The 26,465-nt window shown below is 41.6% G+C and overlaps 1 protein-coding gene across 3 annotated transcripts in view; it reads left to right on the plus strand.

Moving 5' to 3' along the window:
* Window positions 1–26,465, plus strand: part of EOGT (EGF domain specific O-linked N-acetylglucosamine transferase) — an 859,464-nt gene that overhangs the window by 668,918 nt on the left and 164,081 nt on the right. For all 3 annotated transcript variants that reach the window (XM_044077905.1, XM_044077906.1, XM_044077907.1), the window contains one exon: window positions 1,304–1,372. In XM_044077905.1, the coding sequence (XP_043933840.1) occupies window positions 1,304–1,372 (69 nt within the window). The remainder of the gene's footprint in view (window positions 1–1,303; window positions 1,373–26,465) is intronic.

Consider the following 26,465-nt stretch of genomic DNA (forward strand, 5'->3'; position numbering starts at 1 on the left):
ATTTAATGGATGTTCACAAATTCACCCCGGCATCACTGGCATAGCCATCACTGAAAGAGGAGGTGCAATCTAAGTATAGGTACAGGCAATATGCAAATGAATACAAGACTTGGCTGCTTTAAATTTCCTATGATCCAGTGATTGTGTAATCCTACATAATATGTTAAATGTTTAAAGGTTTTGCAGAGCTTAATTGTGTCAAGGATAGATCAGTTAATTCTGGGGCCATGTGGATGAGTGGCAGATTTGGGTTCTTCTTGTGGACTTGCTGTAGAAAGTCTTGAATATCTTTACTTCTCAGGTCATATTATTTGTGACCTACTCTTGGTATCTCATTGTGGAGGTGAGGGATGTGTACATCCTGTTGGTTCCTAGTTCTGTCTAGCTGCTGATTCAGTTTAGATCATGGCTTTGTATGTATAATATGAAAATGTACTATATATGATGTATAATAAATCTAGACTTTCCAAGTGTTAACTGTGCCTGTTGGCTTTGAAGTCCAGAATCATCACAAGACACTGCTTCTGTTGTCCTGGAAACCAAATTTTAATACTTGCAGGTGTTGCCACTGCCACATCTTCAACCCCGAGATCTGCTAATGTTTGAGAGCCAAATATGAGCTCTTTCACAACGCTTGATGTCTGGCCTTTGAAAGTTCTCTGCAGTAATTGGCCAGAGGGTGTAGCTACACAAAATACAAAAGATAAGGGATACTGGAGCCCAAGTCAAAGCTGTCTAGGCCTAGTTTCTGTTCATAGTTCACTACTTTGTTGGTAGCTGTTGCTCTCTCACCATTTGGTCATCATCTGTAGAGAGAGTCTAGGATCCTATTCTCATCCTCGGATACCTTCCTGTCATCCATTTTTAGAAGGTAGTACCTGAGTTTTGGTAATTTCCTCTGCACATTTGTCTATGCTAATTGATGCTGTGCAAATATTCATTAATGAGATCTCAAATATCTGAGACACATTTTTGGGCCCAAATTTGGGGCTGCAGCTAAATTTCTTCTTGGGTAGAGTCCGTTCCTGCTGATTCCCATGTGCCTGTGAGTGAATGCTTCACCTTCCTTGTCCTTTTACTGGATTTTGTGAACCTGTTCTCTTTTAATGGTAGAAAGTGGCCTTTAGCTGTTTACTTGCTACAGTAAAGACTGCAGTTTTGCTCTTTTACCTCAGTCTCATGATTTTGTTGAATTTAATATACTGTTAGGAAAAAGTAACACGTGAAATGCACAGTTTTAGATTGAAACTGTTTAAAAATCTCTATTAGATTGAACCTTGTTTTTCATTTTACTTTTGCCTAGGTTGGGAAGATTCGAATTACACTGTTGGCTCGTAGTACAACTTATAGAAAGATTTTAAACCAGGATGAGGTTAGTTTTATATGCTTAAATCACTCTTGTTGTCTTTGTACTTCTAAACAAATACACATTTATATTCCTTTACAATTTTTTTTTCTCAAAATATAGGCTACATTGTATTCATTAGATATTTCTGTTCCAGATGTGCAAAACCATTTTGCTCTCATATCAAGAGGCCGCTCAACTACATTTAAAAGTAATCCAGACTTGTGTACTAAGGGTCCTGTCTTGCTTTTGGTTATGGGTACAAACAGTCATGTTCAGAAAAAAGTCCATGCCATCTCTGGAATTGAGGGATGAAACCCTGACAGTGGCTCAGGCAATCCAAGATTAAGTGGCGGCTCAGTTGGCTGTTGGATTTGGCTAAGTAGAAGAGGAATGAAAAAGCATCAACCTGCTAGATTGATCAAGAGTGTGAAGGGATGTGCAGAGGGCATTTCTGTTTTTGATGCCAGGGCTGAAACTAAGCTGTGCCGTAGGGGAGTGGAAAAGAAGGAATCTAAAGCTGGTTTTGATTGTGCACATTCGTCAGAAGTCAGTGTGGGGATGGTAATCAAAGATAGTCTGAATCCCTTTCCTACTATCTCATTAGAGGCAGTTGAGATGGCTGTGAAGGCTATAAAGACAATGCCACAGCAGACCCCAATGGCTTCAGTTGCAGTTTTCTTTACAAGACCCCACCATAGCTAATGCACTGTTCACTTCATCTTTTTCAAGTGACGTTGAGAAATGCCTTTGCGCCTGATCTGTGAAAAAGGGCAGTTGTCAGCCCAGTACACAAGGATAATTTTTGCTCTGCTGCTGGTTTCAGGCCATTTAGCCTTGCTGGTGTATTCGGTAAAATATTTGAGAACTGTCCTTTCACAGTTTTCTGTTAGTGCCAGACTACTTTTTGATTTAACACCCTGTGTTTATATGTAGTAGGTCATGCTGAAGCAACCAAACTGAATTCTACTCTAGTGTGATTGACTCATTGAATATAATCTGCCTGTTGATTTAATTTATTTTGACCTGTCAACAATTTTTAGCTTATTGCCATATGCTACTTAGGTGCATGATGGACGAGTGAAGATTAATGGGACATATTGTGTGGAGGCAGTCATAAAAGTAGGAGTACCACAGAACTGAATGATGGTTTCCTTTCTATTTAGCTATTGTTTGCCTTCCTGTCCATGTACAAGGAATATCTGGACTGCCAAATATGCTGATGAGATTAAGGTTGGAACTGGTAAGGAATTTAGATGGTCAGTACACCCTGCAAAACGTGGATAGTTTTTGTGTATTCTGTAAGTAATAACACAGAATTTAATCCAAAACAATGTTAACTTAATACACTTTGATGAATATGACTATATGTTTCCTATACCATAGATCATGTAATCAGTCATGGAGTATCTCCTATTAAGGACTTGGACATTATTGTGTGTAATACCACAGTCTGTGAACCTACAGTGTTTTCCACTTTGCTTTGGAATCCCAAAGAATATTCTGTGAACCATTAGCATCAGAGACAGCAAAGTACCATTGCACCTGTATATATTGCACGTATAAGATCCGTCATATCTGTATTAAAGAAAAAAACCTGCATTCAAAAACTAGAGGTAATTCAGAGAACTTTAACAAGGCAGGTAATGGAATATAACCCAGACTAAAGCATTTGAAGCTCTGCTGTGTGGCATACATATTGTTGAGGGTTGATGTTATGATTTTTTTATGTGCTGAAATAATGATAATTTGACATCAGTTTATGGAATTTACTTTAGAGCACACAGTCTAAACACAGGAATAGAATCTGTTTATCTTTGACAACTTCCTCAACTAAAACTAACAGTTTTGCTCATAGGGGAGGCAAACTATATAATTATCTTCCACTGAATATTAAGTCATCAAAATCTATGGCTAGGTTTAAGCATGAATTACAGAAATGAGCAAGAGATGTGGTATTCAAAACTAGGTTGCTTGGTGGCAGACTCCCCTGGTAGATATTTTATGGCCTTGAGTTGTCATACTGTTGAATATTGAAGAATCACCATATATGGTAGGGTCATTGCACATTCATCTGATGAAGTAAGCACTACCAGTCAGTGGGGAGTAGGGCTTGTGATGATGTGAGGTGTTGCCAGCTATGCCAGGAAAAGTAAGGCAGTGGATGTGTGACATATGCCAGCATAGCTAGCTGGAGTTTTGTAAAGAATTATATGTTATTTGTGTGGCAAACTGATTTGCAAAGGTGCTTGTGTTGAAAATGTATTTGTGAAGTTGCTTGTGTTAAAAAATGTACCAACAGTGGGTCCTGCTGGAGGGAAAAGAAATACACGTATATCGGACTGTATTGCAGCTCTTGAAATGAATGTATTGTAACAGAAGATACTGGAAGAGAAGAGGTTAATCTCAGTCTGGCTAACTTTGAAAAATTGTCTGAAATTAAATTACCTGGTTTTGGCCATAAATATTGTATCTCTCAGTTCTGATTGCAGCCAGAGACAAAAATGCCTGTGAACACCAGGACTTAGGAATCTGACTATATTGTCCTTGGGGGTGAACTAATTGCTACCCTGGAAGGATAGAAATTTTTGAAATGGTTTTCTAGCTTCCAGACACTTTAAAACATCTTAGCAAAGCTCTGTGTATATGGTGACACATATGCGCAAGACTCTGGCTCAGCTTCCCATAAAGGGGGCAGTAGTGGAACCAGAGTCATTTGACCAGGTGTGATGTTCTATAACCAGCACTGAAATGATATTTAGATATTAGTGAGAGATGTTGCTTAGCTCTCAAAAGTCTGTTTGTGAAATCTGACAAAGGACCACTCACCCATATCATCTTACTATGTTCTATTAAGTGAACAGTAATTCTCTAATCAGTCAGGAAAATATGGTGAGATTAGTTAAGTTTTGTTTTTCTGAATCTGTGTGAACCTTTTCATCTGGGTTATTTTTTAATATTTCATCTGGCTGACTCTGGTGTTTATTATAAATAGATATTTAATATTCTCATGTTTAAACTTTTCATTGTGGCTGGTCTTTAAGAGAATATTTTAACCTTTGAGAGTACCTGTATTTATTTGGTGACACTGGCTGCTCCTGAAAGTCTTGCTGTTTGGTCAGCATTACTATTGGTATTGGTATTAATTTCACTCTAATTGGGTACTCTGGCAAGAACCTTAGAGTAGCTGGCTTTGTGGGTGTTTTGGTGGCAATGTATCTACCTTACAGCCTGGCAAATATAGAGCTAGTAAAGCTGTGCCAGCCTGTCCTGTGTGTGTGTGTGTGTGTGAAACCAAAGCTCAAAGAGAATGTGTGTCAGCTACTTGGAACAAGGACACTGAGAGCACTGATTTCACAGAGAGGGTGATGGAAGACTTGGCTTGCAACACCTGGCTAAGGACTTACAGTGGATGTAAAAAGTGGGCACACCCCTATTAAAATACCAGGTTTGTGATATAAACAAAGTAGTAAGAAACATACCGGTTTTGGCCTAGTTATTAAGCCTTACACTGAGTAAGGCTTAATAACTGGGCCGAAACCGGTCTGTTTTGCCTAAATATGCTCCAATAAATTATATTTAGTCTATATACACCTTTTGCCTTTGAGTGCTGGCCTGTGTGTTTCTTGTGGACTTAGCAATTGGGGCCATGCACCTGCCGTACTTGCAGGAGTTTTTTTTACTGTTGTTTATATAAAAAAAATTAGACCACAATAAATCATTTCAAAAATTTTCCCACCTTTAATGTGACATATAACCTGTACGGTTCAATTGAAAAACAAAAATCTGTTAAGGGAAAAAATATTAAAAAAAATGTACAATAAGCTGGTTGCATAAGTGTACACACCCTTAAACTAATACTTTGTTGAAGCACCTTTTGATTTAATTACAACATTCAGTCTTCTTGGGTACATACCTGCCATCAATTAAAGGGACACTGATTAACCCCAAATAAAGTTCAGCAGTCCTAGTAGGATTTTCCTGACATTTACAGCAAAAGCCTTGGTTCGCAGAGAGGTTGCAAAGCATCATAGAGATCTCACTGTTGAAAGCCATCAGTCAGGCGAAGGATACAAAAATTTTCCACAGCATTGGATATACCATGGAACTCTGTGAAGACAGTCATCAAAAAGTGGAGAAAATATGGAACAGTGACGTTGCCAAGAACTGGACGTCCCTCCAAAATTGATAAACTGGTCAAGGAGGCTGCCAAGAGATCTACAGCAGCACTGAAGGAACTGCAGGAATTTCTGGCGAGTGCTGGTTGTGTACTGTATGTGACAACAATCTCCTGTATTCTGCATATCTCTGGGTTATGGAGTAGGCTTGCAAGACTGAAACCTTCACTTACACAGAAAAACATCCAGGCCTGGCTAAAATTTGTAGTACAGTACGTCAAGTCTCCCAAAAGCATGTGGGAAAATGCGTTATGGTCTGATGAGACCAAGGTTGAACTTTTTGGCCACAATTCCAAAAGGTACGTTTGGCGCAAAAACAACACTTGAACACCATTCCCACGGTGAGACATGGTGGTGGCAGTATCATGCTTTGGGGTTGCTTTTCGTCAGCTGGAACTGAGGCTTTAGTCAAGGTGGAGGGAATTATGAACAGTTCCAAATACCAGTCACTTTTGGCCCAAAACCTTCAGGTGTCTGCTAGAAATCTGAAGATGGAGGAATTTCATCTTTCAACATGACAATGACCCCAAGCATACATCCAAATCAACGAAAGAATGGCTTCACCAGAAGAAAATTAAAGTTTTGGAATGGCCCAGACCTAAATCCTATAGAAAATCTGTGGGGTGACCTGAAGAAGACTGTGCCCAAAAGATGCCCTCACAATCTGACTGATTTAGAGCACTTTTTCAAGGAAGAGTGGGTAAATATTGCGAAGTCAAGATGTGCCATGCTGATCAACTCCTACCCAAGAAGACTGAATGTTGTAATTAAATCAAAAGGTGTTTCAAAGTATTAGTTTAAGGGTGCGCACCCTTATGCAGTCAGCTTATTGTACATTTTTTTTACATTTATTCCCCTAACAGATTTATTTGTTTTTCAATTGATTTGTATAGGTCACATTAAAGGTGGGAAAAGTTTTTAAATGATTTATTGTGGTGTCATTTTTTTTATATCTCAAAAACCTGGCATTTTAACAGGGGTGTGTACACTTTTTATATCCACTGTAACTCTGTAGTTGTGGCAGTGGAGATTCTTATTTGGGGCCTGGAGAGAGAGAGGGGAAACCCACCCCCAGGACTGGAGCATGCTCCTTGTGTGCCCTTAAGGGAAATTGTGCTTGGTGCAGAGAGCTGCATCTGGAGATGTTGTGTGTTTCTATTTTTTTTCCAAGTGAACGTCCTTCACCTGTGTCAGTGTTGAGGATTGAGGCTCTTTGATTATTGAAGTCAGAAAGAGGCCAGCACCAAGGAGTGAGTATAAATATGTTTATTGTGGCATAACCAAAAAATCAAAATCAGACTGGTTTCGGCATCTTGGCCTTTCCTCAGTGATACAACACTGACAAATTCAAAAAGCTTTATATAGCATCTTTAATTAAGGCTATACAAGTATTTAAAGTCACAGTGTCTTGAAATCCACATATACCCTAACAAGCGGTCCTACAATACATGTACGATTAGAATTCCAATAGTTCACAAATGGTCATTCAAACAAGGGGTAAAAAGTCCCCCTAATTTAATAATCCAACTCCTCTTTTTTTTTTATTTAGTAATCTGTGCCATCTCATTTTATTGGATCTATTTTTATCAATGATCATGAAACAAAATTTGGCTGTTTTATGATTCAACATGTGTTTATATAGAGCATTGGTCAGGCATTGATTTCTAGTATCACTAAGATGTTCCTACATTCTAATTCTGTATGATCTTGACGTCTGACCCACATAAAAGGTGGAACAAGAACAGGTGGCCAAACAGACCACCTAGTCAGTCCCACAATTCCTAAAACATTTAATGTTATACACCCTACTAGTTTTTTTGCTGGAAAATTCCTTAGATTTTCACATGTGTATGTAGAATGAACAGTGCCCACAGGGGAAAGAACAAATCAGTTTTGTCCCCTGTTAATTAGTTGCTGGCCCAAACCTGTAATTGTATGCCCAGTTTTATAATGGTTGAAGAAAGAGCTCAAATTATGGCCTCTTCGGTATGAAAAATGACACTCAGATGTTAATATCTTGGCTAATTCCTAATTTGCCAAATTAATATTCCAATTGTCAATAACATTTTAATGGCATTAATATTCCTACCATAGGTTGTCACAAACCTGACAACATTCTCCTCTGTACATGTTTTCTCCTTGTATTCTAATAGTTCAACTCTATTTTGTTGTCTTGCCCAGTTACTGGCTGTCCTAACATAACCAGATTTATATCCCCTATTGCGAAACCTGTGTATGAGGTCCTGCTGATGGTACTCATAGGTATCATGACCTGAACATATTCTCCTAATTCTAAGAAACTGGGATTTAGGTATATTTTTAATGATGTGATGGGGGTGTAAACTGGTACCTTGTAATAGACTATTATACTAGGGGTACTTGCGGAACACCTGTGTAGAAAGTGTATGGTCTGGGTTCCTAGTTATTCGAACATCCAAAAAAGTGGATTTCCTGATGGTGCATATTAAGAGTAAACTCCATACCCCATTTATTATCATTTAAATACTGAATAAATTCTAATAAGTATGTTGTCACCCCTCCAAATCAGCCGACAATAGTCAAGGTACCTATGCCGTATATCCATATCCCCTAAATAGATGTTATGTAATGGATCATAGATAAGGTGTTCTTCCAAGTACCACATAAAAAGGTCTGCATAAATAGGTGCAAATGAAGCTCCCATTGTAGTTCCCTGTATTTGCAAAAAAAAAAAAAAAAAAAAGTCTGTTTAAAAATAGAAAACGTTTTTCATTGCAGAGTCCAGTAATTCTCACTGTAGTTCATAAAGTTCTATGGCACAGAGATGATCAGTGTTAGAGACTGGCAAGAAGTGCAGAAACTGAAGTAAAAAAAAATGGTGTCATAATAACGTGGAGCTCAGAATTTCAACAGGCATTTCAGAGATTCACATCAACTCATATAACCTGAAAATAACTTTCTGATAACCATTTTGTTTGGTGTTATGACTATTGCCTTAACTTATTTTGTATGCTTCTACATTGGTGCAGCTTAGAGGTTAAATTAGTTACCTCAGCGATTCAATATTTTGGTTTTAGAATTCCATTCTTTGTTCCAAATGTTTGACCCAATGTACCTGTGGAATTCCAGTGGAAAATTCTCCATGAAGAATATTCTGAAAAATTGTTTTGTGACACATAATCCGTTCTGGAGAAATGTTTAATGTGCATAGTACAGTAGCATGGATGAAAGGCAGATGATGTGGTAGAAACTCCTGATAAGACTGCAGGTGAAGAAACTATAAATATGTTGTGTAAGAAACTAAATGCCAGCAGTGTTTCCAGCTTGGCAGAATTCTCTCTTATTCTCATGGTTGAAAGTATCCTCATTTTCTACCCTGCATGCCACAGTGCCACACAGAATTTGGGCCATACCCATACATTGCACTAAGAGTTCCTTTCTGCTGGTCAGCTCTTGTGGATTTTAGAACAGAAGCTGCTGTCAAAGGGCTAATTAGTAGGGCATATAAAATCAGCATCATTACCTCTTTTTTCCTATTTTATACATTTTGCCAAGGTGTCCAATCAACAGTGACCATCACCTACAGGTGATGTTCACATACAAAATATCACATAACAATAAGAATCGATCAGAGGTTAGAAATGATAGGAAAGAGAGAATGGAAAGACTGTTTACAAATAAACTATGGAAGAGATCCATATGGCTCTAAAGTGTGCAGCGTTGTCCAGAAAGGTTTGGATTTTGCTTTGAAGTGTTGGCATATATATTTTTATACCTTAAAGCTGACTTCAGAAATGCTTTCCTTACATAGATAAGATGGCAAATACTGGAGGTATAACAAGGAGTGAGCGTATCTTTTGTTTGTTTTTTGTTTTTTGGGGGGGGGGCAGGGTTGTAACTAGCTGATTTTTTAAAAGTTCCTTAGAAAGTGCTTTGTCAGAAATGTTGAGGGAGCACGTGGTTGTAATTTAGAAAATTATTAATTTGAGCTAGGCTGTAGGATCTGAATTGCCCAGATACAAGACCCTGTTAAGTTTAATGGTATGAACTGCCAAAAAAGCAGTTGCTAGAAAGTGAAATCAAAATCTAAACCAACTGTAATTGAAGTACTTAATATTGCAAAGGAGATCAAGGAACTGGAGTTGAGACTTTTAATAAAGGGAAGGAGTAAATTATATAGAAATGGATTTTGTGATAACAGTACATGCAAAGTAACAGGAGGAGAATCTATGTTTAAATGAAGGCTGGAATTAAGTAAATGATGTAATGTTTGCATGAATAATTAAGAAGTGTACATGTAATCTATGAAAATTAAAATATTACTGTGGTTTATTTTTATTAATGTATGTGTACATATGCCATTGTTTAAAATGTGAATATTTAATAAAGTTGTTTAAAAATTGTCTGAATTTCAATCCTAATGTTTGCCATAGAAGAATTCTAGGTCCCTGTAACTAAAAAGCTGAAACCTTCATAATACTGGTGTGGCCACCATGTTGTAGGCCAAGATCTACATTGGAACATTCTGCATTTCCTTGTTGAGGAGGAAGATGTCAATAAGTACTAGAGGTCAAGTCCAACCTCCTGAAAATGATCGGCAAAACTTAAAGCTCCCCTTGCTTCTCTTAAGATGGTGGTATTTGAGGATGCCAGCATGGGAATTGGCAGGAGGGTCCTTCACAGGATTCCAGATTAGTGGTGGAGTATTGTAAGAAGGTGAGTGATTCTGAGTTTCATTATCAGTCACAACTTCTTACGGGTAATTTTTTCCCCAATTAACATCTTTATTAAATTATCACGTATGAAGCAGGCAATCTTACATTTATATAAATGAAAAACAAACAACATTGAAACCACTTTAGTTGCAAACATCATACGTTACAGACACCATTGAAACAACTGTAGTTGCAAACATTATACATCACTTGTAATGTATCCAGTCATTGTCAGTTGAGCATTATATGACTCATTCAAATCCTGCCTCTTAATCCTCATTCCTCTCTGCCTATATTGTTCCCACAATTCCAATATTTTCCTGTGTAGTTTGCTCCAGCCCTTTTCTAAATATCCCAATTCCAGTTGTTTTGTCTGTTACTATATTCACTACTTCTAGTAAAGTTGGTCTAGATTTGATTTCCATTTTCTAGTAATTGCTTTTTTGGCAGCCACCATAATTAGACTCCGCAAGGTGTTACTATGTCTAGGCAATTCTGATTCTGAACCATAGCTAAAAAAAAAATCATCTCCCTAGTCAGCCCAATTTGCTCACCTAATATCTGCGACAGAGCAGCCCGCAAGGAGTCTCTAAAGTCTGGCCAGCTCATTACACTCCTAAAAATGTGTTCCCAGCCACCTGTTTCTTGCCCGTCACACCTCAAACATTTGCTATCCACCTGAGGAAAATTTCTTTGGAGTCTACTTGGGATATAAAAATATCTATGTAAACACTTCCAGGCAAAGATACTAAATATTCTAGACTTTGTTGCATATTTGAGAGATATGTACATATATCCCCCCATTGTCTCTGTGAATTGCTTATCCAGTCTCTCTCTCCAATCATTTCTAAGCTCCTCTGATTCTTATAATTATCATGCAATATTTTATATGCTCTACTAATTATTCCTTTTTTAACAGCAGCTTCTGTTCTAGATTCTATTAAAAATTGCCAGGGACCACCCTATTTATTTCTCTTTAGCTACACTCTGATGTCAATGCTTGATAGGGAAGGCAGTCTCTAACCTGCAGTCCAAATATATTCTTGGTTTCTTCCCATTCTATTACCGTTCCCTTTTTCCAGTTATTTGCTTTCAATACATTGGTTCCTTTCCCAGTTTTCTCCAGTAAATTCCAGCCCCCTCTTTCCCAGTTTTCTCCAGTAAATTCCAGCCCCCTCTTTCCCAGTTTTCTCCAGTAAATTCCAGCCCCCTCTTGTCTATTATCTGTATCTCTAACCATAGTCATCCCTAACAGCAGAATCCTTTCTCCATTCTCGTGCTGGTTTGATTCTTAGAATACTCCCTGCTATTTTGAGTACAGTACTTTGCATGATTTTTGTTGCTCTCCTTAAGAGTCTGCATCCAAAATCCCAGTCTCTCCCTATTTCTTGTGCTTCCCCCTGTATCATCATCATTGCGTTCCAGTTTGAATTATAGTTTTCTGCTTGTGCTGTGTATAAGAGCCTTAACTGTGTTGCTCTAAAATACCCCCTCAAATTGGGTAATCCTAGGCTGCCTTGTATTTGAAGAATCAGTTTATCCCACTTGACCCTTGCTGTCTTTCCTTCCCAGATGAAATTTTTCAACTCTCTAATTGCTGTCCGCAGCTTATTCTCTGGTTGATAAAAAAATATGCCTGACCTGTGTATAAGACTAAAGGGACTAAAAACATTTTAATTGCTTGTATCAAAGTATCCATATAACAATGTTTCCAGTTTATCAATTTTTGTATTGTCTTTTTAGTTTCTTCCCACATATCCTTAACTGCCACAACAGTCATTTTTAATCAATACTCCTAAATACTTCATTTTATCATGTCCCCATAAATATGTTGGACCAATTTGACTGTGGGTACATGATTTTACCACTATTGCCTTTGTTTTAGCTTCATTAATTTTGTATCCTGAAAAGATCTGAAACTGTTTTAAAATGTTCCACAACACTGTAATGTCCCTTTCTGGTTTTGACCTGTATAACGTAATGTCATTTGCAAATAGAGCCAGCTTTTCCTGACTACCATACCAATTATATCCTTTCATTTCTGAGTCTATTTTCTTTGCTAGTAGTTCTAAATACAATGCAAACAACAAAGGGGAAAGCAGACAACCCTGCCTCATTCCTCTACTCAAGCAGAATTTATCAAAGAAGACCCCACTCACTTTAATTTTCGCCTCCGATCCCTCATATGTACTCCTAATCAACCTTATAATTGTATCAGGGAAAGCAAATGGTTCCATTGCCCTGCTCATGAAGAAGTCCCAGTCAGCTCTGTCAAATGCTTTCTCTGCATCAAGACCTACCAGTAACAGTGGAATTTTCTTACCTTCTGCTTCCCTTTGGATAGTCTGTGTTCTGTTAATATTGTCAAATGTTTGCTTCCCTCCACAAAACCACACTGATTCGTATGTATCAATTTTGGTATCACTTTTGCCATTCTTTTAGCCATTATAGACAAACACTTTATAACCATGGTTTAGTATTGAAATGGGTCTGTATGTAGCTTTACCCTGTTTAGGTATTACCATTACCACCACCTTCTTCAAGGATGCTAGTACTTCTCCTCCTCTTAAAATACTGTTAAACAAAATCTTCCAGATCTTTCAGTTTTTCCCTCCTAGGTTCCAAACTTCCATAGGAAATACCATTCATGTCTGGGGAACTTTCCTGTAAACTGGTTATACATAGCCATTTTTATCTCATCTGCCTCTAACCTTTGCATATTTAATGCTTCCATAAACATTTCCATTTGTACCTTTTCTTGATTTCCATATTTCTCTGCTTTATACAAACTTTCATAAAATTTTCAGAATACTTCTAATACTTCTACACAGTTATCTTCCTTGTTCTAGGCTCCCTAAGCTTGGTGACAGCCCTTTCCACTTTCTGTTGCTTGAGTAGTTGTAAAAGTTTTTGTGCTCTAGAATTATCAAAAAACAGTTGCTTAATAGCAGTCTTTCTAAACTCATGCATATTATCGAGGTAATCCCTTATTTTCTGTTTAGCATTGCGCAGTTGCTCCTCCTCTTGTTCTGTGAGATTCCCCCTATTTTGCAATACTTTCAGTCCCACTAAATAATTCTTGTTACTTAGCCATATCTCCCTTTCCTTTATTTCCACTGTAGTTTTAAACTACACTTTAGCTAGGAAGTGGGATAAAATTATACTTTCATAAGAAATTTTTAACTTCTCCAGTAGCTCCTGAATTCATTCCAAAACCCATTCCTTAAATTTCTCTCTTTTCAGCAGATAGGTGGAAAAGCGCCAGTCTCTCAATTTGTATTTCATTACCTTGCCGTTTTTGTTTTGGTTATTATTGGTGTATGATCTGAAATAGTTATTGGGTGCGTTTCAAGACCTTTAATTAAATGCACATGTTCCCTATGAGATATAAATTCTATCTAGCCTAGCCCAGTTTTTGTATCTTGGAGAATATGTAAATTCACTCGGAACTCCTAGTACTGAATCCACATCTTCCATGACAAAACATTTTCATAAATTTCTTCAAAAATCTAGCCTCCCTTGTTATATTTTCATTTCTTTGCCCCCCAGACACATCTTCATTCTTGCAAACCAAATTCCAGTCTCCACCTATAAGTAATATTCCTTGCTGAAAGCTGATTATTTCTCCCAGATTTTTCTTAAGCTTCATTATAGCGGTTTTAGGTGGAATGTTAATGCATGCCAGTGTAATCCTCCTCCCTTGCAAAAGTAGCCCCTTAGTACTATATATCTTCCATTATTGTCTTTTTTTCCCTTTTCTATCACTGTTGGAGCTCCTCTTGCAATTAATATAAGTACTTCTCTTTTCCTTTGCCCCATATACAGTATTCTGCTGAATAACCATCCTGAAAACTTTTTTTTTTTATTTAATCAAATTCACATGTTCATTTCTTTCCAGGTGTGTCTCCTGTAGCATAGCTATTTGCACTCTACATTTTTTAATATAGTTTGCTACTTTTTTATATTTATCTGCAAGACCATTCAGATTGAAAGATATTAAAGAAAGCATAAATGTGAAGTTGTTCAATCTCTCCTTCATTCTTACTGATGGGATCGGAGCTGATCCTCATCGCTGAGTCAGCCAATTTGCAAAGCTCGAGGTCTCTAACAGCTCGAGGCCAAAGCCCTATCCCACAATGCACCACTACATTCCCCAGATCTAGTTTGCTGCTGTAATTTATCGTGTGTTTCTCTACAGTTCAGGCTGTTGGAGAGAGGTTTGTTATTTTGTGCTAAAATTTTCAAAATCTTATTTTTCTTGTTAGTGTTTATATAGGCTTGTAGTTAGGACAGTTTATCAGTTTACGGATTATCTATCCTTTTTGACATAAACCATTTCTCTAGTTGTTGGGCGTTGGCCCTTGTTTTTCTTCTATCTGTGTTTAGCCGTTAGGCTTATTTGCCTTATCCTTAGCCGAGTTAGGCTTTTGCAGTTTTCTGCAATTTTTTGTTAGCCGTTTTTAGGCTGTTTTCTGTTAGCCGTTTTTAGGCTGTTTTCTGTTAGCCGTTTTTAGGCTGTTTTCTGTTATTCACCTTAGCCTGTTAAGCTCATTCTGTATTTGCTATAGACATTAGGAAGCTACAGTAAGCTGCCTTTTTTTGTACTTGTAGCCGGTTAGGCTTAGTTTCATTTGCTGACAGTGTATTGTTGTTTTCCTTGATGACTCTGTATTCTTGTTACTATGTCTGAGAAGCAAAATCAGGGTTTAAAATATGCCCTAAATGTATCAGAAGATGTCGATAACTGATGGCCACTCCACATGTGTGTTTCGCTTGTTAGGTCCATTTACAGGAGGTTTGCTCCATTTGTCATGGGTTCAGCTCTAGAGTTTTGGCTGAAAGGAAATGTAAGTTAGTGGAGCATGGCTTGATTAAGTCTGCTTTCCAGTCAGACTTGGATTCTGCTCTGGGACAACCAAAACCTTCTTCATCAGCTTCTTCTACTATTTCGGGTCCGAAGGGCTCTTCGGCTCCAAAATCTTCTAAGAAAGCTCCTGTCTCTGCTCCATTGTCATTGAAACCGACCATACAGGTAGTTGGTAGAAGCCGGTCCCCAGTCTTGGAACCAGTATCTCTTACCTTGAGATCCCCAATTTTGGGTTCACTGGCTCTGTCTGTGGTTTCCTCTCTGGCTTCCAGACTCTCTGATTCAGACATGGATCGAGTGGTACGGAGACTTTTACAGGATTCAGCTCTAGTTAAAATTCTATCAGCTTCGACTCAAGCAGTTTCGGAACAGACAAAGTCCTCTCCTGTTGTTTCTGCTCCTCCTCCAACTTGAATCGAGACATCTGAGCCGGAGGAGGATATTCAGTCATTTGTGGAACCGTCTGTACCGACACTCACTTCTGACCTGTCTGTACCGACAACCCAGATGTCCACTGCTCCGGCGGCGGAATCTGGGAGCTGACACTCTCCTGTCAGTTTCGGGGGGGGGGTCGAACCGATTATTTCGGTTCTGACTTCCCCTTGGGGCTTCGGCACGGATGAGTTTGAGTCCTACCTCTGGCACTGAGCTGGCAGTTCTGGTGCGGAAGGAGTCTTCGGACCCGGGTGCTTCCTCTCATCTGAGCTGTGGTGCCTTCGATGCCACGAGGAGGGCTTTGTCCCCCTGGACTGCCACAACCTCTGATATGGCCACTGCCTCTCGAAAAATGCCTGAATCTTCTCCGCTACCACAGATTCACCGTAAGCATAGGGACCCAGAGCCTCAGGACGCCCTTTGTTGGAACCCTGCTCTTCCGAGACCTCCCCAGAAATTCCCACTGAGGAGGTCACTTGGAAGAGGTTATGTAAGAGGAGACATTTAGATTCCCCCCAGGAATCCATCACATCTGACACCATTTTGGAGGAATCTGAAGGCTCCCCAAGTTTCTCCTCTGAGTATATCTCCTTTGGGGATATCCCTGAGATCCTTAAGCAGAGGGGTGACTGGCAGCCCCTAAACCCTACCAAGTATGAATCTGTGCTCCAGAAGGCTTTCGGGTACTGACCCTCCACCTCTTGGGTGTCTCCGCCCTTCGAAGAGTTAATGAATCTTTTGTCTCGAAGGGCGTGGGAGTCACCAGATTCTATGGAGCCTGTCCTTAGGAGGCCCAACAAATACATTTCAGCGCATCAAGATAAGTCCTTCTTACCCAAACCAATACCTGTTGATGCCATGGTGGTGGTGGCAGCCACAAAAAGAGATGTCTGAGACTTCTACATCTGACCATCCTCCTAATAGTGTCTGGGATCATGGGCAGATACAGGAAGTGCATGTTCAGTTCTATGACCTTTGCCTTCAGTCATTGTGCTATCTAACCCACTTCACAAGGCTTCAGAGAGATCTCCTGAAGGAGCTTGGAGATGCTCTCCAGGGTGCAGTAGCCAATTCAGCAGCAGACAAAGTGACATCTCAGCTTGCTACCCTCAATTCCATCGTAAACTCTTCCATGCGCCTCGTGTCTTATGCAGCTGATGGAACGAGTAGGGCAGCAGGTACAGGAATTGCTTTGCAAAGACATCCCTGGATACACTTGTGTTCTTTTGCGGAACCTTTTAAGTCGTCATTTGTGAATGCCCCTTAGATGGTTCTTCCTTGTTTGGACCAAAAGTTAGAGACCCTCACCAGATGTGAGCAAGACAGTAAGACTCTATCTGCCATAGGAGTCCATTTTTCTACCCCTACTAGACCTTATCCCAAAGGTCAATGGGGAGGGAAAATGTGGTTCCGTAAGACCCAAGGAGCCTTTCCGAACTCGCAAGGTGAAGCCTCCTCCAGGGGCAGAGAGGGAGGCAGTGACTGAAGATGATGCCCATGCAGCAGAGGGGGTCCGCAGAACCAGGATGACGGGGATCAGTTCCTTGGGAAGCCCTATCTGTGCTCCTGAAAGGAGGTCTGACTGTCCTGCTCTGGAGGCAGTCAGGGGATGTTTGTCTTTGTACCTAGGCGCCTGGCTAAAAATCTCAGAAGACTGATGGGTACAAAACGTTGTATCCAGAGGATATTCCATCCCATTTCTTTCACAACTCAGACCAACAAAAGGAATCCCAGATGTTCCACCCAGTCTACGGGATGTGGCATCCATGGAGGTCCAAAAACTATTGCAAATAAAAGTCATTCAACCAGATGTCCTTCAAGGATGCATCTGCAGTCCTTACATATGGGTTGTCCTGCCTCAGGCAGCCCTTCGGTCGGCCGGATTCCAAAGTCTGGGTCCGGCGTCGGCTGATGTCGCCTTCTCCCCGATGTCAAAGCGCCTGGGGTATAAAAGCGTCAGCCGATGCCATCTTCCTCAGTCTTTCTTGCCGCGTGGTGCCCGAAGCAGAAGCAGTTCGCAAGTGCCAGTCGGCCAGCTCCTGTAACTTCAGCTACCGAAGACTTCAAAAGCTAAGTACCCCGTTGGGGACTCTTTCTTGCCTCAGCCGATGTCAGATCAAACGCTTAAAGTTAATAATTGCTTAACTTGTGGGAAACTAATACCTCATAAGGATTTCCATTCTTACTGCCTCCCCTGCCTAGGCCCAGACCACGATGTCTCAGCCTGTACAGCCTGTGCCTCCTTCAACCGACGCACTCTTAGGCGTCGGGCGGAGTTTGCAGAGGAAATTTTTGGGGCTAGTTACTGTTACAATATGCCGTCGGAGACTCTGACTTCTCATTTAACCAAAAAACGGAAGGACAAGGACCGACGCACGCGGTCCGCGGTTTCGGCTGAAACCACGCCTAGGCCTACTGCGAGGGTCTCTGCTGAAACGGAGTCCTTGGTACTTCCGACCGTTGAAACCGCACAACCGACAACCTCTGCCCCGGAGGCCTCTTCTGAGTCGGTTATAGAATTTCCCTCAGAAACCGGCGTTCCGGAAACATCCGACACCATTTCCTTAGACAAAACTACGCCAGCACGTGGAGCAGCCAGGCCTCCTGCATCCATGTCCATAAAGGCATTCACAAGGGCTAAAGCTGCTAAACAGCCAAAATCTCTGCCTCCCAAAGCTATTCCTCAGGGATCCACTACAGGTTCACAGATTTTAAGTTTAGCTGAGGACCTTATTTCCTTAATTAGGGGCTCTCAGCCACATCCGGACAGGGGCTCTCAACCTTCTCTAGACAAAAGGCCCAGGGTTGAGCCCACTGATCCCCAGTCCTCTGATGAGGCCTCGGATGGCTCTGCTCTTTCAGACTACCAGGAGGAGGCCTTTACGGCCTACGAGGATTCTGATGCAGAGGAATCTATTCCCTCTGCCTCCCCTCCTGAAGAGCTGTCCTTTGGGGAGACCCTTCACTCCATGAGAGAGCATTTCAAATGGCAGGGCCAGAAATTCTCTGATTCCAGGAAGAGATTAAGGACTTTTTTGCATTTACCTCAGCATAGACCTTTGGCTATTCCTCCTGTTTTGAATGTCATTGATGATGTGAGTCTAGCATTACCCCTGACTCCCTTCCTCCGGCTCCTGTCAAACAAGACAGGTACTACAGGGTCCCGGACTCCCATCGTTTCCTTTGCAAGGCCCACTCTGCTGACCATGAAACTATTTCCCAGGGCCCTAAAGGGGTTGCATCTGCCACTACTAAAAATCCACTCCCCTCTGAAAGGGAATCCAGGGCTTTAGAGAGATGGGGTAAAAAAGTATATACTTCTTCCACTCTTTCTATGAGGGCATTAAATTGTCAATTCCATATGATGCAGTACCAAGAGTATTTGTTAGATGAATTGCATAAAAAACTGTCTTCACCTGAACCCCTAGATCGCAAGTCACTTCAGGATCTGGTACATAATTCCCAACAGGTTAGCAACCATTTCTTGCAGTGTGGTTATGATGCATTGGAAGCTTCATGTAGGTCAGCGATGACAGGTGCAGTCATACGTAGGCATGCTTGGCTTAAGGAACAAACTCTGCCAGATCATGTTAAAGCAAAGCTTCTGGATGCGCCACTGGAAAAGCAAACGTTATTTGGCTCCACTGCTCAGGAGGCCTTAAAGAAATTTGAGGAAAAGGCTAAATCTGTACAAACAGTCAAATATTTTCTCCAGGTCCAACCACCAAGATTCAGCAGAAATTGGCCCTCTAAGAATTGGTCCTTTCCGGACACAGAGATTTCAAAGAGGCAAGCACAGGTGTGCCAGAGGTAGAGGGCAAGCTAGAGGCTCCTACAGAGGATGTCAGTGGCAGCCTCCTAACCAGAGAGGTAGTGCAGGACCTACAACTGCTGCACAAGGACAGACTCAATTACTTTAACTTGACCCTGCCAGCCAGGGCTCAATTAGAAGCACCTTTGGGTGGAAAGCTATCTTTATTCTCAAAAAATTGGCACAGTGTTACAAGGGACAAATGGACACTGCAAATAATAGATAAAGGATACAGGTTCCCTTTCCATACATTACCAAAAAGAAAAGGCATGCCAAACCTGCCACCGAATCAAGGGCAGAGGCTTTAGAACAAATTTCCAACCTATTGCAAATGAAAGCTATAGAAAAGGTTCCTCTCACAGAACAAGGCCAAGGATTTTATTCCAGACTTTTCCTTGTCCCAAGAAAAGAAAAACAATGGAGGCCTATTCTCGACTTGTCCGCACTGAATACTTATCTCATTGTGCCAAAATTCAAAATGCTGACCCTACAGCAACTCCTTCCCATGCTGGGCAAGGGGTCTTGACTGGTAACTCTAGACCTCAAGGAGGCATACCTGCATGTCCCTATCAGACAAAGTTGCAGAAGACACCTCCGATTTCTTGCAGGTTCAGAGCATTATCAATTCTCAGCATTGCCCTTTAGCTTATCTACTGCGCCCAGAGTATTCACGAAATGCCTGGCATCAGTAATTGCACACTGCAGACTTCAGGGGATTCAAATATACCCATATCTGGATGACTGCCTTATACAAGCGGACAGCCAACAAACTTTGGTAAAACACTTGAATTATGCCATCCGCCTACTTCAGGCTTTGGGATATACAGTCAACATTCACAAATCAAGACTAGTTCCATCCCAAAGGATAATTTTTCTGGGTGCGAAACTAGATACAACCACCCAAATGGCTTTTCTCATGGAAGAAAAACAGACCACTACCGGATTATTTCAAAAAATCTGACAAAACAAACTTAGCTGACTGCAAGGAAAATCCTGCAGGCCCTGGGTTACATGGCATCTTGCATTCTTCTGATTCCACAAGCAAGGCTACATATGAGGAAACTACAATGGTACCTAAGGAGTTTATGGTGTCAGCACCATCACAGCCTAGAAGCTTTGATACCACTCATTCCATGCCTTCAAAAGGAATTTCTGTGGTGGGCTCAAGCAAGCCAGTCAAACAGGGGTCTGCCCTTCAGCAAACCAATAATCAGCCAAACAATTACAACGGACGCTTCAGACCATGGATGGGGAGCACACATGGAGGGCAGATGCATTCAAGGACTATGGTCACAAAGAATTGCACATGCACATAAACCAAAAGGAAATGCTGGCGGCGATACATGCAATCGAGGCCTTCAAACATTTTCTGCATCAAGGACACCTGCTAATAAGGACAGACAATACCACAGTTATGTGGTACATAAGCAAGGAGGTACCCATTCCTACACTCTTTGCAGGCTGGCAATGAATCTTTGGGAACTTTCCCTAAAAATCAATATAGAGCTGCAATCCCAGTTTGTGCCAGGAAAAGACAAAATATACTGGTGGACAGCCTAAGCAGAAATATCATGGATCCACACGAATGGATGCTGCACCCAGACATTTTCCTTCAGATAACACAATCATGGGGGAGGCCGAACATAGATCTTTTTGCCTCCCACCACAACCATCAGCTGAAGAAATTCTGCTCAAGGACATACCACCCACAAGCATGGAAAGTGGACGCCCTCTCTTTCAGCTGGAATACTTTGACAGTGTATGCATTCCCACCTCTTCCATTAATGACCAAGGTCTTACTGAAGATCAGGACAGAACAGCCCAAAGTGATTCTGATAGCTCCGGACTGGCCCAGACAGCACTGGTACCCACTGTTAAGGAGCATGTCACGCACAAAATCGTGGCCTCTACCACAATGGCCACTTCTTCTGACACAACACAATTACAAAACTCTGCACTCCAGCCTGAAAACCTTGCAGCTGACAGCCTGGAGAATACCTTGACTCCTCACCAGGATAAGCTATCCAAGACAGTGAAGGACATCATCATGGAAGCTCGCCGGCCTTCCACAAGAAAGGCATATTCAGCAAAATGGAAAAGATTTTGCACTTGGTGCACCACAAAGGGCCTAGATGCGACAGTGATGACCATGGCACATATCCTGGAATACTTGGCAGAAATGCTCCACAATGGCCTTTCTTACTCTTCCATAAAAATTCATGCTTCAGCAATTTCAGCAGAATACAATACTGATCCACCTGTCTTCTCTCATCCTCTCCTAAGGCAGTTTCTAAGGGGAATTAAAAACATCAATCCTCCAAGAAAACCACCAGTGCCTACATGGGACCTTAACTTCATGTTGGAAAAATTAACTCTACCACCCTTTGAACCAGCAGCATCTTCAGAACTACAGTTCCTGTCTTGGAAGACTGCCTTCCTTCTGGCCATAACCTCAGCAAGAAGAGTATCTGAGTTGCAGGCCCTCATGGCAGTACAACCATTTCTTATTTTTCATCAGGACAGAGTCTCACTGAGAACTAATCCTTCATTCATGCCAAAGGTGGTATCCAGGGTCTCACTGAACCAAGCTATTTACCTGCCTACCTTCTTTCCAAATCCACAAAACAAAGGGGAGAAACTTCTGCATACCCTGGACATTCACAGACAGTTGCGCTACTACTTGGACAGAACTAAGACTTACAGAAAAACTGACCAGCTATTTGTAGCATATGCTGCTGGTGTACAAGGCAAAGCAATTTCCAAACAGACAATTTCAAAATGGATAGGGAATTGCATTCGATTCTGTTACTCTTTTCACGGCAAAACTGTGCCAGCTAACATTAGAACTCATTCCACCAGAGCCACAGCCACCTCCACAGCCTTCTTAAGAGGGGTGGCTACCAAGGACATTTTAGAAGCTGCTACATGGAGCTCCGTGCATACATTTTCCAAGCATTACAACTTACCCTTATATTCCAGATCCAGAGCAGGCTTTGCTACGGCAGTCCTGCAGCGCATTTTAGCTACACCATCCCTTTCTTAGATCCTACCACCCCCAGCTTGGCTATGGTATTCTACCCATATGTAAGGACTGCAGATGCATCCTTGAAGGACATACTACGGTTTTGTACCTACCATAAATGTAGATGTCCGATAGGTATGCATCTGCAGTCAGGTTTACCCTCCCTCCTTCCCCTCTGTGGTATTTCCTGGGTACTTACTCCTCTTATAGCTAGCTGGGGTTATCTATTATGGGGTATTTGTTTTATATTACTGTGCATGTTTGGATTTTTTTGCATCTCTCCAAATCCTTAGAGGGCACCTGGCATCTGGGGCAAGAAAAACTGAGGAAGATGGCGTCGGCTGATGCTTTTATACCCCAGGCACTCTGACGTCGGGGAGAGGGCGACATCAGCTGACGCCGGACCCAGACTTTGGAATCCGGCCGAACGAAGGGCTGCCTGAGGCAGGACAACCCATATGTAAGGACTGTAGATGCATACCTATCGGACATCTACATTTATGGTAGGTACAAAACTGTACTTTCCAGCAGACCAAGGATCCGGAACTTACTCAAGATTCTTTGGTACCAAAGAAGACAGGGGACAGGAGACCTATTTTGGACCTCAGCAGACTCAACAAATATGTGGTAAAGACGAAGTTCAGGATGGTCACGCTTAAGTCCATACTCCCATTCTTAGGGAGGAACAATTGGATGTGCTCTATAGATCTCCAGGATGTGTACTACCATATCAAAATGGCCAGGCCATCCAGGGAGTACCTGCGCTTCAGGCTGGGAGCCAGTCACTTCCAGTTTTGGGCCCTGCCCTTTGATCTCACTACAGCCTCCAGAGAGTTCACCAAATGTATGGCAGTGGTCATGGCTCACTTGAGACATTTAGGAATTCGGGTGTTTCCTTACTTGGACGACTGGCTCCTTACCGCTCCCACCAGGCATCAACTTATTTGGGCAAAGGACACTGCCTTAGATCTTTGTTTGCAACTGGGTATTACGATAAATTCAGAAAAGTCTGCTTTATTGCCATCGCAGCGTACAGTATTTATAGAAGCAGACTTGCAGTCAGCATGTCCCTGAAGCTCCCTCCAGAAAGAGTGCTTACCCTACAACAACAAATTGTGGATCTCCTGTCAAGACAAAAAGCACCAGCAATACAGATTCTCAACATGCTCAGCACTGTGGAAGCAACCATTATTGCAATACCCCTTGCAAGATCTCACATGCGCATTCTTCAGTGGCTGCTATTCACACAGTGGACATTTCAGGACTTACTGATGAATCATCCAGTTCTGATTACCAACTCTTGCAAGGACTATCTTCGGTGGTGGCTAACGTCTGAGAAGGTGACTATGGGACGTCCATTTGTCTTCCCGGTTCCAGTTGCAACAGTGACCACGGACGCCTCCCTGATCAGGTGGGGAGGCATTATCAGGGATGGACAGCTCAATGTACATGGCAGGCTCAGGAGGCTCATTTGCAAATTAACGTCCTGGAGATGAGTGGTTGTTTTAGCTTTGCAGTCCTTTCAAGACTTCCTCTAGGCACGATTGCGATCCAGTCCGACCGTAGTCTGGTACATAAACAAGGAGGAACCAAATTTTACCCCCTGTGTTGAGAGGCTCTAAGATTATAACAAAGAGTTAGGTCACACTGAAAAAAACAATCAGAAAAAACTAAATGAAAATTCCAGCCAAGCTAGATCTTCCAGTGAGTGAGCTCCAAAACCTCCTGTAACAGAGGCACATGGGATATATGCAAATGACCCCTTTGAACATCAGGTGCTTCAGCTCCATGGCGATTCTGATTGCCCATGACTTTTACATTTGAAGTTGTTTTAATGGACAATTTCAGGCCAATAAAGCCAAACCCCACTAACTATGGATATGCATATTTCAGCCTTATGACCTTGCCAGCATAGCATAAGCAGAGTGTTTGACTAAGCAGAAGAAACACAGGGTTGTTATACCCAGCTAATGTCCGTTATCATTAGGGTGACTGCAAAATATCCCAATTAACAAATTAAAACAGAGTTAGAAGGTCGCACTGAAAAATCAATCAGAAAAAACTAAATGAAAATTCCAGCCAAGCTAGATCGTCCAGTGAGTGACCTCCAAAACCTCCTGTAACAGAGGCACATGGGATATATGAAAGGCGAGAAGAACAACTCACATGGAACGTTATGGTAAGTACATAACTTCTTTTTTTCTTGTATAGTTATTATCACCTTTTATGTATAACTGCTTTTTTGTTAAAAGTCTAGTTCCAGCTTTTATGTTACATGTATATACTGTTCGGCAGCTTGGTCTTTTATGCAGTTTTCTTGTCATATCCATTTGAAACTGTCACATTTTACATAACATTTTGTTTTTGTTTTTTTGAAAGCCCTCAAATAGAGCACACTACTCCCTAACCCCCCTCCCCCCAGCCTATTAGCTTAATAATAACAAACACAAGTATGTATGTCTTCAAATATTGAAGTTTTTGCTTCCTAATAAGAACAAAAGTTCTAAGTTGATAGCCACACAACAGGCTAAGTTATCCATAAAGAAAGGTTAGATGTTCTTCATCTCACATTGCTGCAGTCCTTACACTTGGGTAGTCCGCTGTCCTCGGTCGGCCCGAATATCAAAGTATAAGGCTGACGTCGGTCAAGGCGCATTTGACTGACATCAGGACGTCAGGGTACAAATGCGCATGACCGACATCATATCCTCAGTCTTTTTTGCCGCATGGTCCGATGCAGAAGCAGCGTTGCAAGTGCCGGTTGGCGTTCTGAAATTGTTCGATTTCGGAGTTTCAGACCGACTCAAAGTTGGCTAAGTACCCGTTGGGAATATTTTAGTTTTTCTTGCCTCAGTGGTTTACCGGATGTCAGAAAAAGTGAATAATTGTATTTCTTGTGGGAAACAGATACGCATAGAGACTACCATACTTTGTGTATTCCTTGTTTAGGGCCTGAGCACGACGTTGTTGGGTGTCCCTCTTGTGCTAGATTCAATAAGCGCACTATTAAGAGAAGATTAGATTGTGCCAGGTTAGTCTTGAAGCGGTGCAATTATAAAATGCCGTCGGATGCTCCGGCCCGCTTCTTCAAGAAGCGCAAGGACAAAGCTGTTAAACCTAGGCTAGAGGAACCGTCAGTACGGACGCCGGTTCTTTAGAGGTGTCGGTGGAGCCGGTGGTTCCACGGAGGTTTCTTTGGGTTCCCAGGGAGACTTTGTTGTTGCAGGATGTGGCCTCTCAGGAGGCAGGCCAGGCTGATGGGGCTTCTCAGGTTACTATACTCCCTCCCTGCCTAGGGTGGTTAGGCCCTCTCCTTCTGTTTCCAAGGCTTCTCCCAGGGGCAGGCCAGGTTTAGCTTCAGTTGGTGTTACCCCTAGTTTTCAGGGACTGTGCCCAAGAAGCATATGCTTAAAATGGCAGAAGATTTGATTACTTTGATTAGGGTTCTATGCCCCTCCTGATAAGAGACCTAGGGTGGAGCCTGAGCTAGGAGTTTTGAGCAGGCTTCAGATGTTTCAGAGTCTTCGGCTGAAGACTTGCAGGAGTACTCTCCTTATTCTGATTCTGATGTGGATGATTCTACTCCTTCTGCTTCTCCTCCTGAGGATTTTTCTTTTCAGAAACTCTTCATTCCATGAAGGAGCATTTTAAGTGGGAAGGTCAGGACTTCTCTGATTCCAGGAAAAGGCTTAGGGAATTTTTGTTTTACCCCAGCATAGGCCTTTGGCTATACCTCCTGTTTTGGATGTAGTGGAAGATGTTTTACAGAGGCTTCTCTTAATCCTGATTCTTTGCCTCCTGCTCCTGTTAAACCGGATAGGTATTACAGGGTGCCTGAAGCTCATAAGTTTCTTTTTAAGAGTCCTAGGGCAGACCCAGAAACTGTTAGCCAGGGGCCTAAAGGTGTTAAGGCTTCTGTTGTAAAGAATCCGGTTCCTGCAGACAAAGAGGCCAGGGCCTTGGATAGATGGGGAAAGAAAGTTTATACTTCTTCCACTCTTGCTATGAGGGCTTTGAATTGCCAGTTTCACATGTTGAAATACCAAAACTATCTCCTTTCACAATTGAAGTCTAAGGTTGATGCTCTGGCAGAAGGTATTGATTGTAAAGAGT

The sequence above is a fragment of the Protopterus annectens genome, chromosome 7.part0 (assembly GCF_019279795.1).
Source record: "Protopterus annectens isolate FY-2018-M chromosome 7.part0, PAN1.0, whole genome shotgun sequence".
Lineage (NCBI taxonomy): Eukaryota > Metazoa > Chordata > Ceratodontiformes > Protopteridae > Protopterus > Protopterus annectens.